Source organism: Brienomyrus brachyistius, chromosome 21 (assembly GCF_023856365.1).
Source record: "Brienomyrus brachyistius isolate T26 chromosome 21, BBRACH_0.4, whole genome shotgun sequence".
Classification (NCBI taxonomy): domain Eukaryota; kingdom Metazoa; phylum Chordata; class Actinopteri; order Osteoglossiformes; family Mormyridae; genus Brienomyrus; species Brienomyrus brachyistius.
The window spans coordinates 14,045,462-14,064,780 of record NC_064553.1 but is presented as its reverse complement, the minus strand read 5'-3'; the positions used below and the strand labels follow the sequence as shown (position 1 = coordinate 14,064,780).

The window sequence follows — 19,319 nt, the reverse complement described above, 5'->3', positions numbered from 1 at the left end:
GCTGGGAGCCTCCGCAGCTCGATGAAGCTGCTTGAGAGAGGGCCGAGCCGCGTAACCCTAATAAACAACAGCGTGTCCGTCCGAGCTGCCCGCAGTAAAGAACCCGCTCGACAGACAAATTATCAGCATAATGAGCTACAGCGACATGAGGCTGCGTCGAGAGAGAACCCCGCGGAGGTACTGGCAATTAAGGGACGCGGCAAGAACCGGCTCCGCAAAGACGACGGGCGTGGGGGAGCGCGGCGGCCAGGCTGCTGCTGCCATAGCGACCGTGGTGCGGGTGCCTGGTGTTGGAGACGTATCATTAACACGCTCTCCGATACACTCCCCTATGGCAAACCCTGCCCTGACTCACTCACTGACTCTCTACAGCCTCAGTACTGACTGTTATACACACACACACTACAGCCTCAGAACTGTTATATACACACTCAGTCCCAGTACTGATCGATCGATCACTCACTCACTCACTCACTCACTCACTCACTCACTCACTCACTCACTCACTCACTCACTCACTCACTCACTCACTCACTCACTCACTCACTCACTCACTCACTCACTCACTCACTCACTCACTGCAGTGTCAGTATGTGTCACAATCTCGGGCCTCTTTTCATTTTCAGAGGATGACAGGTTGAAAAGCCCTGCTCGAGGTCACCAGTGCGCTCATTCACTGTCAGAGCGCTTGCTGTGCTGAAGGAGACCTCTGTCTGCATAGATCTTCTTGCTGGGATTATCACGCAGCCGACCTCGCTTGCCGGTCGGGAGTCCGGCTCCGCTCCAGCCGCTCCCGTCTGCACGGTCACTCCGCTCACTTTGGGAATGTGGGAAGGACATCGGGACGGGGCTCCAGAAGAGCTCACACCCTGCCAGCGGCTACTCAGGCAGCTGCACAGCTGGTCCAAGGGCGGGACAGGCATCGGCGGCCCGACGGCATGGCCTTCACGCTCCGCTTGGCGTCAATCCATCACGTCTGACACGAGCTGCAGCCCGAGAGCGGATGCTGAGTGATGTGGTCGCTCCACTTAAGCTCTCCATCACGTCTCTCATTTCTGATTTGGGCCTTTACAGCGACTTTGATGGCGCTTAAGCACCTCCGAATGTAGGTCGTCTCCTTCGTTCTACATTACTGACTGCATGTTTACCGTGGAAACGGGTTCCTCATTACCATACGACCGCAAGGTCAAGCATCAGTGACGGTAGATTGGCTTCGTAATGAATGTCCGACTGGCATAAGAACAAGGGTCAGACTGGCACCATGACCAGTGACAGGCTGGCATCATGACGAATGACAGGGTGGTACCATGACCAGTGACAGGCTGGCACCATGACGAATGATAGGGTGGCACCATGACGAATGATAGGTGGCATCATGACCAGTGACAGGCTGGTACCATGACCAGTGACAGGCTGGCACCATGACGAATGATAGGGTGGCACTATGACGAATGATAGGGTGGCACCATGACGAATGATAGATGGCACCATGATGAGTGACAGGCGGGCAACATGACAAGAGACAGTCTGGTACCATGAAGATTGACAGGCTGGCATGATGACAAACGACAGACTGGCATAATGACAAACGACAGACTGGCATAATGACAAACGACAGACTGGCACCCTGGTGAATGACCGGCTGGCACCGTAATGAATGACAGACTGGCATCATAACGAATAACAGCCTGGCATAATGACCAATGACAGGCTGGCACCATAACGAATGACAGACTTTCATCAAGTAGAATGAGTCTGGTGTCAGTGTGAGAGATAGTTAATTGGAGCTGCTCCTCTTCCCATGTTTCTCTCACTTTCCCTGACGCTCAAGCGCTCTGACGCCCACATCGCTGCAGTACTGACACCCACTGGTAGGATTCCCTCCCCTCCAAGCCGCAAGCTGCAGGCAGACTCCCAGCAGATGCTCCTCTCGACACTTCCTCACGACAGTCACACAAAGTGAGTCCAGCACAGCTTCGCCGCAGGAATGGGTGGCACTCGCTTAAAGCGCTTAGCCTCCCTGGGGGTGTGAATGAGGCACGCCAAGAAACCAAGCCTCCCTATAAGCTGCGTGCCACACCGGATACCTCCCAAACGGGAGCCCGCCACCCTGCTCCACAGGCTCCCGGAGGTACAAGCTCACCTAGCATTTCACTGGAGGAGAGAACATGCTCCAGTCGAGGGAGAGAGCCACACTGCATCAGGGAAGGGAGGACCGTCCTGCAGCAATTACTGAGGAACCAACCTCGTGCTTAAAGGGAGGCAGCCTGTGCTGCATCGCAGAAAAAGAGAAGCTCACCAGCTTAAGGGGAAAACAGGTGCTGCTGGATGAAAAAAAGCAACCTTTTTGTTACATTCAGGAGAGCCCATCTTGCTGCACAACAGGACAGATCATCCCACTGCCCCTTTGAGCTGCCATTTTTTCTTAGGATCACGGCTGTGTCAGAGCTGATATTATCCCTGTACTAGACAGCAATGACGGGCTATTGAAAAAGCGTTTTTGATGTCACAGCAAACCCCGGGTCTTGGTGTGACAGCTTCCCTGTCACGGTGACATCCTCTATGCGTGCGTGAGGTCCTCTGCTTGAGGACGCGAGGAGAAGGTCAGGCTGGGTGGGGGGCTGGGTGGGGGGGTAAGCAGCCCAGCAAGCCACCTGCCATCTTCAGCTCACCATTAGCAAACCGGCAAATGGCTCTTACTTAAAGCTGCATGCATCTCTGAAGTGTGCGGCGAGAGTGGTGGTTGCCACTGAACAGTAAAGTAGGTCAGGAAGAGCCTGCGATGCATAATGGAGGAGCCTGAGATGGGGGGGGGGGGGGGGGGGGGGGCTGGCACTGTGAGCTAATTCAGCCCCCCTCCAGCTGAAAAACCCTTAAAAAAAAACACACACACACTACAGGGAAGCAACATCCAGTTGCATCTATGAAATAAAAACACATCCAGCGATGCACAAGGCTGACCGGAAGAACACACATCTATGAATGCGGAACCGTAATACCAGGCCATCGGTGTTGCCGATTCACATCAGTGCACGTATCGAATGCTGGTAGCTGCTGCTGTGTAACCATCTTCAGCTTTTCGGGTGGGGGGGTGAAGCTAGCATGCTAACGCGCCTCAAGAGAAAGCAGGGTGCGATCTAAAGCCGGCCGACCAGGAATGAAGGTTGCCTGGATGCCCTGGACCCGCTTGCTTAGCTCAGAAATAGAAGATCCGTGCCAGTCCCCCGGCAGCTGCAGGATCAGCAGCTACTTTAGCAGATTGAATCCCAGTAAATCAGCTTCCGACATCCCTGCCCAGTGCATGATGGGAGCGGAGAGCAATAGAAGAGTGATAAATACTTGCTGAAAGGGCCCGTATCACTGTCAGGGAAACAGATCAGAAGGGGCTCAACGGGCCGCTGTGACGTGACAGAGGATCATTGAGAGGTCTTCATTCTGGGAGTGTCTGACACGGGGCCATCAATCCGCAGGAAATGGGCCAACGAGCTTCGCCTAGCGGGGTGATGTCACCCCCACTGCTCAGGACAGGTGTTCTTACACCACATGACAGATTTCAGGTGGCAGGTGAGAGGGGGGAATCCAGACAAGTCTTAGGGTTCCTAGGACCTAATCATAGTACGCTAAGCCCAACTGCTAACCCAAGCGTGCTCATATTAACTCCCTAAACATGGCGAAATGCCAGACAGCTAACACCCACTTTTCTACCCTAGCATGTTAGCACACTTCCAGTAACTCCAACCCACTAACCCTGACACATTACCACTTGACTTACAAACCACAGCAAACTAACAACCACCTGCTAACCGGAGCAAGCTAACAATAAACCGCTAACCCCAGCACGCTAACCCAACATCACGCCAGCAAGCACAGCGTTTTACGCAGCCATGGTCCAGCAACGGGACCCTCTAGACAGAAATGGCATCAGGTGAATCCAAAGCGCAGAAATAGGGCTGTACGAATAAATCCCAAGAGGATGGCTCTGAATGAGCCTCAGCCCTGCAAAAAAAAACAAGGCCAGGCAGCAAACTGGAGCCAGAACCCCTTTCTGCAGAGACAAGAGAAGCGGAGGAGGGAAAATGGAGAGGAACACCCAGGTGCATGCTGGGTAAATGCAAATATTTATCACAGCTACTCAAGTAACTTTACTACAGCGAGCACTCTTCTGTGTCGTCCTAAGATACGCACTGACATACGACTGCTAAAGCAATTCAGTTTATGCGTATCATTTTGTCAATAAGTTCAACAGCAAGAATACCAATTATTGTGAAGTTATAGCCTGGCTGCTACACTTGAAAAATCCTTTTGGCTCAGCTCACGTATCCAGAGCTGGCAGCCCCATCAGCCCAGTTGCATTGCTGCAGTCTCACCGCATGTCTGAGAAATGCGCTTCAGGTGCCTCTGTATCAGCTGCCATAGCGTCACACACACACACACACACGTGTTCAGATATGCGTGTGTGTGTTCTGAGGTACAGTAGAAGTCGTGCTTAATATCCTGGGTCAAAGCCAAGTAGCACCAGCAGAATATCTCACGGTATGGAGACATCAGCCATACCTTTCCTCAGTATGAGGTTTATCACCCTAATCCCTTTTGCTTATCAACACTTCAGCAAGAGTAACCTTGACGTAAATAACGCTTTCTGGGATGACCGTGACCGTGACTGACGTGACTGCATTTGCTGGAACCCAAAAGACAAGTTTTCAGCTGCTTAAATTAAGAACAGAGAAAAATTAATCATGACTTTGGGGAGCCTTTAATAACTTTCATTTTCACCGCGAATGTGAGCTAAAATAGTTAGCGATATGACACTCATTCTTATGAGCGTGAACACCTAGTAACTCACATGACTGGTCAATTCCCTGAAAATGACTCTCTGACTTGTCGTCGTCCATTAAAAACATATCGGGTGTTCATGAGGCAGCACATTTCTGCAATGGAAGCATGTCTCACTCTTTACACCAGGAGTGCACTCAGTTGGCGTGCAGCGGGGTGATTAAGGAGATACAGCACACTGTTACCATCGCTAGTCTCCAGGTCTGCAGCCTAAGAGTTCGTCTCTCATTTTAAGCAGATTCCCAGATGAAGACGTCATGTGTTTCGGAGACTCGTAATGGTGATACTGATGAATGGTGAAGGTCCTTATACACCAGTAGCTGACACAGGATAAACTGGAGCTGGGGGGGGGGGGGCTGTTGCCAACACCCCCACACAGACATGGTGCATCTGGGATACACACAGATGGAGACCACACACACACACACACACACACACACACAATAGGAGAGAAAGCACGGTCTTACTGAGCCATACAGCAACCCCTCGCCGTTCATGCCTATGTAGAAGTTGGCCTTCACTCCCTGGATGGCCACGACGCGCAGTCCCACTGGAATGAGGTTGAACAGAGCTGGGGACACAAAAAACAAACCATCACACATCCATCTTCTACGGCTCAGTGTCCTTCAGAGGCCGGATGCGTCCACAGCCCCCGCATCCTCCATTAGTCACAACTGAAGACCTTTGTATTTTTACAGCAAAAATTAGAAGGTAGACAGATTATTCAGGATATGCGAGGGAGATATACATCATGGAGTTCCTGATGTGTCTCTGCATGGCTTGGGGAGGGTCACTGTGGGGTGAGGTGTAAGCTCTGCACCTACCTCAGACGGCGTGTGACCCTCCGTAATTGGATATGGACTCATAGGCTTTGAACAAAAACATTTTGCAAGTTCGACAACGCTGCCGAAACGAGGTCTTAGAAACAGCAGGTCAGTCTGAAAGAACAGGCAGCAGCCTTAAAGCCCCAACAGGCCTCATCGTTAACGCCTCGCTATCACTCCGGCATACAGCGTCCTCTTCTTCTTAAATCTAAATAAGGATTGCATTGGGCCATTTGGCAGCTTGGCGATGAGAGGACAGAAAGTCAAGGCGTTATAAGTCACATTTTTAAAGTCTCAGAAAACAGCTTTCCAACGGAGCAGCTTCAAGAACATTCCAGACCACTGCAGTGATCAGACAGGGAGCGTTCATAGGAACTGGCAGGCATGATCAAAACAGCAGATCAAGGGCAAACACTGGAAACCAGAAGCTAGCCAGGATAGTGGGGCCACACCCGCCACTGTCCCCCAGCCACGTCACATGATTTACTTTCAACCTCGCAACCAATGAGCAGTGGCTCGTTACAGAACTAAAGTGCTAAAGCTGAGGTATAGCTGATGCAACTCATGAGGACAACGTGTCTGCAAGATCCAGGCAAAAATACCCCAGTGTGAGTAGGTGTGCCTCATCTCCGGGAAAGAGCCTGCAGCAGCAACAGCCTGGCTAACCCTCTGTTACCACACAGGACGTTCCTCCACAAAACACATTTACCTTCAGTTTGCATCATTTACACTGCAGTCCTAACTGAAATGAACCTCTAGATAAAGCCCAGGAAAGACTTGAGCGGAAGGTGTCGTCTTTTTAAAGAGAATCTTCTAATAATACATTCTGGAAATCAAAAGCCAAATGCAGGACCTGAGCAGCGTGTTCTGCTCCGCCGGCTCCCTCACATTTCCCACAAAGCACTCGGCTTCCTCTGAGGGATCCTTCTTCACATGGGTGCAGATATTTTTAGTTGTGTTGGCTAAGTTATTTGTTTTTCACTGCTCCTCATCATCTATTGCTCCATCAAACCTCCGAAAAAGCAGCTGAGAGCTCCGAGCACATAATGCGAAACCCCAAATCCTGGTACCAAACATCTAAATCCAATTAAATGTAACGGTTTTGAGCCTCATACTGCAACATTTACTCCCTTATCTCAACAACACAAATCAAGACGCTATAAATGGGCGTGAAATGTACACATTAATGTGCATCACTAAAGCCCTGACATGCTACTGAAGGCCATAGATCTGCGTTACTCAATGCAAAAATGCTCTTTGCAAAAGCACATACAACACGTTCTCTAAAACATTTGTCATTATCGGGAGAAAACTACTGAGAAAAACACCTGAGTCAATGTGAGATAGAGAATATTTAACGAACATTAACTTGTATTTATTTAGTGCAGGGCTTTCATCCAAAACAACGTACAACTGAGAAAGCAGGTTTAGACAATCCCTAGAGCAACTAGGGGTTAGGGGTCTTGCTCAGGGACACAACGGTGAAAACACTCTGCCGACCATGGGATTTAAACCAGCGACCTTCTGATCGCAGTCGAAGCATTCTAACTTACTGAACCACACACCGCCCCCAACAAAAGCAGCATTTAACAAAAGCTGAGTCCTCCATGTGGGTGTACTTCCTTTAAATGATTAACATTTAATGCAAGAATTGCTGTGGGGAGAAGCACCTACTCAGGTGTGAGGCAGAAAATAAAAAGAGAGACACGTTTATGCAAATGGATGCGAACAGAGTGTGAGCAAGTGGAGTCAATCAAGAAATCCACAACGGGAAAGTCACGATCTGCGCAAGGTCCTCGTTATACTTAAAAACGCACCGCTGTGAGGAAAATGGCACAAAGAACAGTGGCCCACTGAGCTGTCAGGTTGAAAGACAAGTGACCGATTTCTGTGCACCTGGATAGTGAGACACGTGGCACATTGACCCAGTGGCACTGGTATGTTCCTATATGCAGAGAACGGGTTCCATGACCGGAGAATCTGGAACATAACTCAAGATGATGTCTTCCAGCACCATCAGCACCACAAGATACAGCATTTGTCAAGGAAGGATTTATATGTCTTGGGTTACCAACTATTAGAACAGCACATTCCATTTAAAAGTCCTTTATTCTGGGATGAGCATTGCTGTGACAGTAAAAGACAGCACAACTGCAATTTGACAGCTTAGGAATTATGGGATTTGTAGTACAGAGACTTACTGTAGTCACAGAGACTTACTGTAGTCACTGTTCTCGTCCTTGGTCCCACTGATGGTGCCATCTGGCTGCATCTGCAGGTAAAAGCCCTGCTGGCTGAACAGTCGTGTCACAATGCCTTTCAGCTGTGGTTCTGCAACACAGGAAATACCCACCAGGGCCACATTAGGCTCCAGCCTGCGATGACATCACACAGATACACTCTGGCCCCCCCTCTAAGTCAGACATGAGGCGGTATAAACACTCTGGAGTGCATGTGTTCATGACAGAGGCCTGCCACTCGCTAATTAAATGACAGCCCGGGTCTCTCTCTACCTGTGTCGTTCCACAGTGTGAGCTTGACACTGTAGTAGTGGGCAGACCTTTGGACCCTGAGGAGACAGACCACCCCGAACATGATCTATGTCTCCAAGTGGCCGGTCCCTGACCTCTACAACTGCCCTCCTACCCATTGGTATGCCTCGGACACTCCCCCCTTGGTCAAACACTTGGGATTAATGGCACGCCCCATCAGCCATAGGGGCTGTAAATCAGAGGCGAGGCTGGTCAATCAGAGGAGAACCATCTACTCAAGGAAGCCTTGTCTCCAGGGCACTCTCATGCATATGCAGGCTATATTACTTCTGTCCCAGAGAGGGGCAGGCTAGAGAAACCATGGGGAGAACAGGATGCTGGGACAGTCCACCTCCTCCACACCACGACTGCCGTTCCAACAAACATCTGAGAGAAACAACGCAGATGTGGCCAAGTTTGAGTCAGCTTGTGGCTCGGGTTTCTGCGAGTTTTGGCAAATACATCTGTAGGAGGGTATGTTAGTGTGCCAACATGTGTAGGCGTGAGGCTCTTTTTGAGCTTGTGTGCTTGAAAATGCTTAACTTTGTGCATGTTTGTGTGCATTTCGACAACACAAATATTTACACAAAGAGTACCGGTGTAGAACGATGCCAAAGAGGACGCTGAAAGATTTGACGGGTATGCTGGCACATGGGTCATGGGCATGAAATGGGTACATGGCCGCCTCTAACACCGATCACCAACAGGCCAGGAGCAGGACCACAACACGACACGTCTCAACACACAGGAAACAAGAGCATCGCGCCAACCTCATTGCATTCCACCCAGTGGGCTCACAGGCCGACGGACAGGCAGATAGAGCAAGATGGGGGAGGAGAGGCAGAGACTGGGCGACGGATCCCCGCTGACACCCCCCCCCCCTCCCCACGCCGGGCCTGGGGCAGTGATGGAGAGGTGGACAAGATGGATAGACAGATCACACGGCATGGGGATGGAGGCAGAGCTACTGACCTAGCCTGATGGCCCTACGGGACACCTGCTGGGGGTTGGAAGGCGCATCTTACAGGGAGAAGGAGAGACAAGAGCCATCAGACCCTCTGGGGCACGGCTGGGGCTCCCAGCCCCGGCGGCGGTACTCACAGCGAGAATAGCCAGTGCCCCTCAAGACGCCCCATTCCTCCAGGCTCGAAACACACCCCACAATCCACTAGAGCTACGCTACACCAAAAGCGTGGCTCTTAATCCTGCCTGCCATCATCACGGTGTCTGAGCGAAGCAGCACCAGTCAGTACTTTCTACCAGTGCTGCACCACAGCTGTGATAAAGATTTACCAGTAAACATTTTGCCTAAATGCCCCTTGGTGCATTGCAGTGTAGCTTTTCCTCTGTGGACCTGCCTTACCGTTTTAAAGTTTGGAGTTTAAATATGGAAAGTAGACAAGGCTCTTAAAAGCACAGTCCTGTCAACGGTGACAAGCGATCATATTTAGCGCGGGAACACCGATTTAACGACAAAATAACAAAAACATAAATAACATCACAACATAAAGGGCATCCCCGCACATCCCGATGGCTGTAATCGGTGCTTTTCTGTCGTTTCTGATAGAAAACCACACGTAAAGGATGGAACAGGTGGATTTTCGCCATCGCATGTCTACACCGTAGAGAATTGCTCTCTGACCGTTTCTATTAACATTTCGACTGTGGGAACGTAATCGCTTAATTATAGGAGTGGGGGCGGGATTGGGGCTTCATTCGAAAAGCCAAGACACTAACCTGGTCGCCGCCGAACCGGTCTTTTCTTGCCGCTGCAGAAACGAACCTTGCTGAAAACCCCTAAGAAATGTCTCTCGCATAGAGATCGGGGGTCTTTGCTGGGACTGGGGCGGCGTTTGGAGGTTGAAACCCGGTCGCTGTTGGACTCCCTCGCCTGGCGTTTCTGACGGATTAGAGAGCTAGCGATCGCGGCCATCTCCCAGCCCAATGAGCCCAGTCGGAAGGTAGAGCTTCAGTGGCGCAGCTGCTTGGCGCAATAAATTGCAAACACGAGTGTATGGCGCGTAACATGTAGCGCTGCGCCTGTCTAACTAAGTGTCATCCTGATCTTGTCGGAAATCCACGGAACCCCGTGAATCATGACGGGCTTTAAAGAGCGTGATCCACGTAGGTCTGGGTTTCGGCGCACTGACGGAACCGTCCGCACGCCTCACGGATCATGTACTAGCCGAATCAAAACTTCAAGTCAATGCAAATAGCGAGAGCGGCGCAAAAACCTGTGCCATGGGCAGCCTACTGTGCCATCCTGGGACGACGAGAACGCGACGGTGCGTTTTCACAGCCCGATTGCAGGTAATGCAGACGCAAACCCGCTGTAGGCACCCGGGGAGCCCCGAACTTTTCAATGGATATTTCGCCGCTATTCGTCGCTTCACAGCGCGAAACTTTCTACTGCATTTCGCCTACGGTGCGACACAGTGGCGAAGCGCGGCAGGAAGAAGCGGCGGGCAGGCACTGTGCCCCCCGGGATAACGGGCATCGTGCGAGCCGCCAGTCTGTGCCACCGAAACCCGCCGGGAAAACGATCTCACATTTTATGCCAGTGCAGCGGCATGCTGTTTTCCAAGCGCCTCGGCACGCAACCGATGATAACGCATTTGCTGGTAAAAATAAAATAAAATAAAATAAAATAGGTAAATTACGCTCACGAATGTGAAGAAGCGCTACGAAATATCAGTTAAGCATTTGCGAGGCGAGCGGATGCGCCGTTACACCTCCCTGACAGGGAAGCCGATGAAAGGCTTGCAGCTCCTTCTCTCCCTTACGCAATCATACGTGATTGAGGTTTGGATGAGGAGATCTCCCAAGCTGGGAGAAAAAAGAGAGAGAGAAGGGGGGGACAGAGAAATACGGAGTTTGGCCGGCGGAGACAGGGGCGGGAGCTACCAAGAGGGAGAGTCTTAAGGACTGCAGCTCACAGCTGTCCCTCATCGTACCTCAGCCATACGGATATCAGCGTCATTATCGGGACCGCTGTCCAGGGACACTCAGGGACCGGTAACACCAGACCAGTTATAATCCAAGCGATCGAGGACCATGTAACAAATGGTGATAAATTGCCTTATTTGTTCAGAAGTGGATGGGTCGCTTAGTGGAAGCTGCAGGAATGTCTAACCCTAATAAATATATGACATCAGGATTGAAGACTCGCCGCACAGGACATGAGAGCATCGGCCCCTTGTGAATAGGCGCTGCATTGCACTGGGTCCCATGTCACTGGGTTTCTGTCACACGTTCAGCTTTCGTGACAAGCTGAAGTGTGTCCGTGTTCAAATGGTGACCTCCTCTTAGTCACGCACAAACACCGATACTAACTAATCATATGCTACACCTGAACAGCTATTTTACAGCATTTCCGCATGTGCATTAATAAATGGCGCAGTAGTCGTATAGATACTGATTACGCACTGGAGCCGAGTATGTAAAACATAAAGATTTTATGCAGATATCATACATTTACATCTCACATGTTTGCCATTTGGGATGCTTCTAATGAAACGTACACTGGGCAATCCAAGTGTCCATGTCAATGAATATCTTCCTGTGATGGGTATGTCATTAACGCGGTCGTTCTCAGAGGGTCCGTACTTAAAGACTGCTTTAAAGCGAGTCAAACTGGCATACGACGACCCCTCTAAATCATTTAAAAAGATTCATGCACAGTTCAGAATATTTTGAATACATTTACATTTGAATTGGACATATTCATTTTAGACATTAACTCTAAATGTTCTCATCTAAAGCATGAACTCGTTAAAATGTAGCCTTTGGGGCGATATCTTTGAAATATAGAGATTGGTTTCGGGATGTCTTTAAAAGGTTTATTCTTTGAAGCAATGTCTTAATCCGGCTGCTGGCGGTCCGTCTAAATGCTGGGCCTCTTCCGGTGAGCTTTCACTCACTCTTGGCTGAACCTTTGGGTGGAAGGCGGAACACAAATCACGGTAAAATGACGTGTTATTGATGCGTTGCTGTAGCCTAATTTTCTGTTGGACGTGTGAGCCGAGGAACACTTCTGTGCTATGAAAATGTTAGTAAAGAATCGAATCATTTCCTCCCTTACAATGAATATCAACCTCCATGCACGCATTATTTCAGTTAATTGCTGAGGACTCCATTAAATAGAAAAGTAATTCTGGTGCATCATTCCCATTATTTTACCTTTACAATGATTAAAGTGCATCCTTCCACCGATATTCACCTATAAAGTACAGGATTACATTAAGCCTGGAGAACGTCCCAGGAAGCACACACAGACACACACACACAGTGGAGAATTTAGAAACACTAACTCATCTAACCACGTGTCTTTTTTGACTGTGGGGGGGAAACTGCAGTCGCTAAGAGAAAAGGTCATAAACACAGTGACAGCAGTCACACGCCAGACACACATAATCGGATGCAAAGACCCCAAACCGGCAAGCCACCCCTAACACAGATGCAATAAACAGTAAAATCAAGGTTACTTCATTAGGAGCTGAATTAGAAAAGCTAACATATTACCGTGACCCAGTTAGAGTATCTCAAATGTGCCCCATATATCTCTGGGATATAATTCTTAATATCTTGGTGTTAAGAGATACTCATAGAATGCTCAGACATGACTGAAATAATGTGAAGATGTATTCACTACATATATATGTGGGATATAATATTCCTACCCCATATACACTCTGTGGCCACTTTATTAGGTACCGCTATGTAGTACCAGACCCACTTTGAGGGTCAGTGCCTTTCTGCACACCATTGCTGTACACCGTCTGGAAAAAGGGTGCAGCACTGGCACAGTTTTGTTACCTGAGGTTCAAAAAACATTTATGTACCCCCAATGGTACGAGAATGATCCTCAGGGTCCATTTCTGTACCATAAAAAGGTACATTTACCTACAGCTAGGATACAACTGGCAGACCCTTGAGGGTACAGCCTAAGTAATTGTACCCTCAAAGGTACAAATTGATGCTTTTTTCCCCCTGACAGTGTACTGAACTGTTACTTTTGCACTTGCCGCCTTCCTGTTGGCTTTAAAAAGTCTGGCTATTCTCCTCGGACCTCTCTCATTAACATGGTGTTTTCAGGCCACAGAACTACCATGGACAAGATGGATAAAACCATTCTCTGTAAGCTCTAGACACTTTAGTGTGTGAAAATCCCAGTTGGGTGGCTGTTTCTGAGATTCTAGAACGGCCGCGTCTGGCACCAACAATCACACTGACAAATCGCAGGCGTCTCGGCCATCCTAACACTTAGCCAAGCGGTAAGTAAACCTCCTAACCCTGTCTGTGTGATTGTGTTCGGGTGCAGCCACATGATTCACTGTGTGGAGGTCAGGCTGTTAGCATTACAGGGCAGGTTTACCTCATAAAGTGGCCACTAGATGCAATTTATAGATTCTCCCAGCACACACACACACACACACTTTTAAAAAGCCAACGACCCAGGTGTATCGTACAGACGGAAGCTTCCTGGGAGGTCACAGCGATGTGCTGCTTTTGAAAACTGTAACTTCAGGAGCTCCACACACACACACACACACACACCTCCGTACATTTACATTTCCATTTATCTAGCAGACGCCTTTGTCCAACACAGCAGATAATGGAGGTCATTTCTCGGACTAGCTGAACTTTCAACTGGATTAAAATATAAAACAAATATTAGCAGGCAAAGCAAAGGGTTTAAGGCCTGAAAGCAAACTATTCTGAATTCAATGTAGAATATTAAAAGTTTAATGGTTTCCAGTTATCCTTGCATAGTACTAAGTTGTAAGTATCTCCAAACCATAGTACGATCATACAATCATGTATTAAAAACATCTAAAACATAGGCAGCTGTGCCTGATGCTGGCTAAACGAATGCTTCCCTTAAAAGAAACAATGTATTGACAGATACACAATTAAAAGAAGTGTTTCCTGTTTTTTGTTACATATTCCATATAATCCTGACATAACATCGGATACATAAATAAACTGAAATGTGAATTTCCGGACAAACGGGAACGCAAGTATATAAAATCAGATTTTTTTTTTTAAATCCATCATCTGTTTTACTTTTTTAAAACAAATGGATTTGGGTTAGCAAAACGCAAGACTCCCACGCAGCATGAAAAAAAATCCATGCTGTTAAATCCGGAAATGTTACAGCACACTAGTTTTCAGTACGAAAAAAGAACCCTTACATGCTTACTATTTATCTTACTAGTATATTTTTAAATATTCAGTGAATGGATTTAACGCTTACACTGACCCATGAAATGACTTCTGGGCTTGCAATTACCATCTCTCAGCTTGAAATATATTGCCATCTAGTGGAATTTGTGCAGAAGTGCACTTAGCTTTCAGCTTCTGAAGTTTTCCAAGGATATGCAGTAAACCGCGGAGAATACCGATAAAAAATTCAAACTCGAGTGTTCAGTTATTTTTAGATAACCTGTAAGTTGTAATCATCTTGAACCAAATTCCTACCAGCTACCTATTTAAAGTGTTTGTCCCCCTCCACTGAAGAGTTGACCCTAAAAATGAGGTCAGCAAAATGGTAATTTTAAGGAGTTCTATAAAAGGGTGAGAATTTCACAGGTATGGTCCATACATAATGTTTAGCTGCATGTTTATGGCAAAATGTATCAGATTTTTACTTTAGAAAATACCAAAAACCTCCTTCAGAGATTTCACACAACAACCAAGTGAAAATGGACTGTTTATTGCAGTCTGGATCGAGAAGTGGTTCAAGCTGACTGTAATTCAGAACTGCCTGTTCTTTCAGAGCAGAACACACATACATGTTTGCTACAGGATAAGAACACAGACACTAAAAGGGTTCAAGCAAATATGTCGCTAACAGAAGCAGTGGATGCCCAGCCTAGGTGTACCATGGGATAAAGGCTGTATCTGGCAGGGGTGATTCTAGGATTTGACCATTAAGGCAGAGCTCAGAGCCCAAGAAATATGCAATGAAAATGCCAATTGGATTTAAAGGGGAGCCAAGACAAAAAAACAAGGTGGCTGAAGCCCCCTAAATTTGTTCTGGAATTGCCTATGGTGTCTGGGTAAAGGCTGTAGTGCATTATGGGTAAAGAACCCTGTAGGTAAAGTACATGATGCAGTATACGGTAAGGAGTGCAGTGTGGGCAAAGTATGTAGTGCGGTGCACTGTAAGGAGTGCAGTGAATGTAAAATATGCAGTGCAGTGTGCCATAAGGAGTGCAGTGCATGTAAAGTACACAGTGCAGTGCAAACATGTGTAAAGAATGCACTGCAGTGTGGGTAAAGACCTCCTTAGGTGAAAGTACACAATACAGTGCACTATAAGGTAAAGAACACAAGGCAGTGCACTGTGTGTAAAAAAAGTGGTGCAATATGGGTAAAGAACCCTGTATGTTAAGTAAATAGTGCAGTGTAGGTAAAATATACAATTTCAGTGCACCATATGTAAAGAATGCAGTGCAGTGTGGGTAAAGAACCCTGCAGGTGAAGTACAAAATGCAATGCAGTGTGGGTAAAGAAAGCAGTGCAGTGAGGATAAAGAACCCTGCAGGGGAGGTACACAATGCTGTGCACCATGTATAAAGAATACAGTGAGGTAGTATTGCAGTGTGGGGAAAAAAGTATGCAGTACGACAAGGGTACAAAGACCAGCAGAAATACTAAGTACCCAGTAGGTGACAAGCACTGTGGGTACAGAACACAGGCTGTAGCACAGGCCATGCTCACAGTCAACTGAAGATCTGCAGCCCTGAATAATTGTCCTTTGGGCTTTGAAGGACGGCCTTCTGTGCAATCTCAGCACAATGGCATTCTGCCGCGGACAAACACCAACATGCACCCCTCTTCATAAAGTCTGTTACACAGCAGTGAAAGTCATGGTGCTATGAAAGCAGCTGGAAATGAGCTGGATTTCATTACACTGTAATATTTCATCATAGCTGCTCTCCAAAGCTCTGAATCCACATTTTAACACTCTTCTGTCATAGTTACCCATTTAGAAAGGCTTGGGGTGTCTGCTCCAGTAATGTGTCCTAATAGCATGCAACTACTGGAGCCCAGTCACAAAGGATGCCTGTCATGCCTCATGAGGCCTGTAGGGGGCATATTGATTCAGGTTATGGGTCTGGGACAAAAGACCAAGGTACTACTATTGAAAAAGCATACATGTACGGAAAGCTGAAAATCATGTAACATTGCTTGAATAGAGGTTTAAGATATTTTTGATGATGCTGTTGTTGCTGTTATAATAATCATAATTGATGATGAAGATGATGATTATTATTATTATTGTTATGGTAAATAACATATGTTACTATACCTTTGCATGGGAGCTCGCCAGGTACTACTTTTCCCTTACAACTCCACTGGTGTGTAAAGTTTACAAGTTTGCCCATGTTACTGTGGGGTGTATCTCAGAGTCCGAAAGCACATAGGTCAGTTAAACTGGTGTCTATAAACTGCTTTTAATGAGTGACTGTGTGAATGTAACTTGTGTTACCCCTCACCCCCTCCATGATTTCCAGGATCTAGGTCACTGCGACCCTTACTTGAATAACACTGAATTGTAATATAACTTATGGTTTCTACCACTGAATCAAGACAGCCTCATAGCTAGTGAACAGTTTGATCTCAAATTGCTGACGTGTGTGTGTAACGACCAGCTGGAATCAGACAAAAATCTTGACGTGAGGCTGTACACTGAGGACGATGAAATCACACAGCAGGAAAAGTAGTACAATTTAAAACTCGGGGGATTTACTCATGGCAAGTCTGATGGGTAAGAAACTACTGAACTGAACTATTCTGCTCTTGTCATTAAGCACAAAGTCCAAGGGTTTGTGCTAGAGCTTTGAGTAGTCCGGCTGCCTACACTGCAAGGAGAAAAGGAGCAGGGCACTTCACTCCACCGGTCACTCCGCATGAAACAACGTCTCCGAGAGGCACATTGCAGCAGACGCGGCCGACGCGATCCTGTTCATCGTTCAAAAGAAAGCATGCAAGATGTCTCACCGCTGGGTTCCGGGGTCTGCTTGGCTCGTTTTCCACAGAGACACTGCAGCATGTGCGCTCCTTTCCTAAGGAAAAGCTTCAGGATCCTCATTGATTTCGGTTGGTGTGGTGCTCTGCCAGTCCACGCAATCTAGCACTGTATAAGACGGAGGTTACGGACACAGCCAGCTCGGCTCTACTGCTGTGCCCCCGGAGCGCAGCGCTCACTCCACGTAAAACACCAAAAGAGCATCGGCAGCAAGGCTGGATACGCTTGAAGGAGACATCTTGAGACTTTCTCAATGAAGGCAATGTGCCAAAACAGGCTGTGTCCCAGTCCCCAGTTGCGCAAGGACGTCAGAGTATTTTTTCTATTTTTGCAGCTTATGCACCGGTAAGAGCGGAGCGGGTGAAATAATGCTTGTAGGTAAACTGCAGGGCTGAGTGACGGAATGATCAGTATGAGGCAATGCGGGCTGTTCATCCTCAGAGACACAGAGCCGAAACGTGGAGCGCTGGACACGGATGCTGCTGGAAAACGCCAGTTATTTAGCATCCATGGGGAGAACGAAGAAAACGTATAGCGTACGTCAGAGGCTGCCTACATTTAAAGACAAAGGGGTTTTTATAGAAATCCCTAAGCTGTCCAGCAACACTTTCTATCTGACACTGTTATTAGGCAGAAGATAATGGTCTTAATTATTGTTTAATTCTTTACCAATGATATCGGATAACTTACGTATAAAATTTCTATTATGCTTTTGCCGAGAACTTGAAGTACCGTAATACTCTTGCTGACCGCTTCTGTCAAAAATAATTATTTAAAACAGAAGTACTGGAAGATGTAAATGCGTAGTGCAAAAAAATCCAGTGAGCTCTGACTAGGAGCTTGAACTTTGTTCCAGGCAGCATAAAATCCTGGCCTTGACGTATTCATGAAGGACCTGCAAGTGAAGAGAACTTAGTATAATTCAAAAACTGACAAGTAGATTTTTAAAAATGCTCTGGTGTTACATCTAAAGGGCAGCAACCACAAATGGTTAAGAAGAATATTCTCCAGGACCCCTGCGACCATGATAAGTGGTTATAAGATGGACAGGTGGATGGGTGGATGGATGCATTTTCCAAGACACAGAAGCTCAGACACTTATTTTTCCTAAATGTTTCTAGATACAGCTTAAGTTTGACCATGTGTTTGGCTTAAACAGAAGAAACTGCCCATTGTACTTCTGCAATACATTATCAGGCTTTAGACTATCCTGGGCAGACATGTATTTATTATTTGTAATGAAATACTGCAGACTGTAGTCTTTCCAAGTGCACGAGCCTGAAAGCAGCTGTAACACTGACAAGCCGCGGTTCCAGCCAATTCGGAAAGTGATTAATGTGTTTGAGCTTTCAGGCGTTAGCTTTCACATCACGCCTGTATTTCCTCATTCGTGTCTTTAGTGCGTCTGTCAGCTTGCATGTTCACAGTGGTCACTCACACAGAAGCACCCAGTTGCAACTCCTCTTATTGGCAATAAGTCCTGTATCACCACTAACTCCTGTGAACCCTACACTGCACCCTTAGGTCCTCTTTGAGGAGCTCATTTCTTGCATTCGCAAGAACCTGACCCTGAACAGAGTAGCCCATCCCAATTGAACGTGGCTCACTTGTGTCCTTCAATATCCACCTTCCTGGCTGATAGAAGGATTCAAGGGCATAGGTTTGGTTTCACTACTGGTACAGTGTCAGGAAAAAAAATGATAGAGTCCAGGTATTGGTACTGGTTTGTTCCCCAAGGTTCAAAAAACATCAATGTTTCCACAATGGTCCATGATTATTCCTGTGCCTTGAAATGTACATTTTCATATAGTTGGGGTGCAATTGGCTCCAGTGACAAGTAATTGTACCTTCAAGGTGCAAATTGGTTCTTCATTCCTGACACTGCATGGACCAATATAGGGATACGTGCCTACCACCCATACTCAAATCTACACCCTTGGGAGAAAGTGCACAGGGTTACGCATATAAACCACAGATGGTGTAATATGCCCCTATCCAAATTGTGCAAAGATAATGACATCCATAGGCTATAGTGTGTCCACTGTCCATGTGGACCTAATCACAAACACTGACAAGATCACACACAAAAGACAG

The 19,319-nt window shown here is 47.4% G+C and overlaps 1 protein-coding gene across 4 annotated transcripts in view; it reads right to left on the bottom strand.

Moving 5' to 3' along the window:
- fgf12a (fibroblast growth factor 12a) overlaps positions 1–19,319 on the bottom strand; it is a 30,102-nt gene that overhangs the window by 2,606 nt on the left and 8,177 nt on the right. Inside the window, exons 1-4 of one of the 4 annotated variants that reach the window (XM_048989647.1) lie at positions 9,926–11,458; positions 9,161–9,208; positions 7,878–7,988; positions 5,301–5,404 (exon numbers count right to left, since the gene is read on the bottom strand). In XM_048989647.1, coding sequence (XP_048845604.1) covers positions 5,301–5,404; positions 7,878–7,988; positions 9,161–9,208; positions 9,926–10,121 — 459 coding nt within the window. In that variant the 5' untranslated portion in view covers positions 10,122–11,458. Of the gene's footprint in view, positions 1–5,300; positions 5,405–7,877; positions 7,989–9,160; positions 9,209–9,925; positions 11,459–17,197; positions 18,121–19,319 lie in introns of those variants that run through there. The other 3 variants (XM_048989649.1, XM_048989648.1, XM_048989650.1) reach the window with 3 other exon arrangements.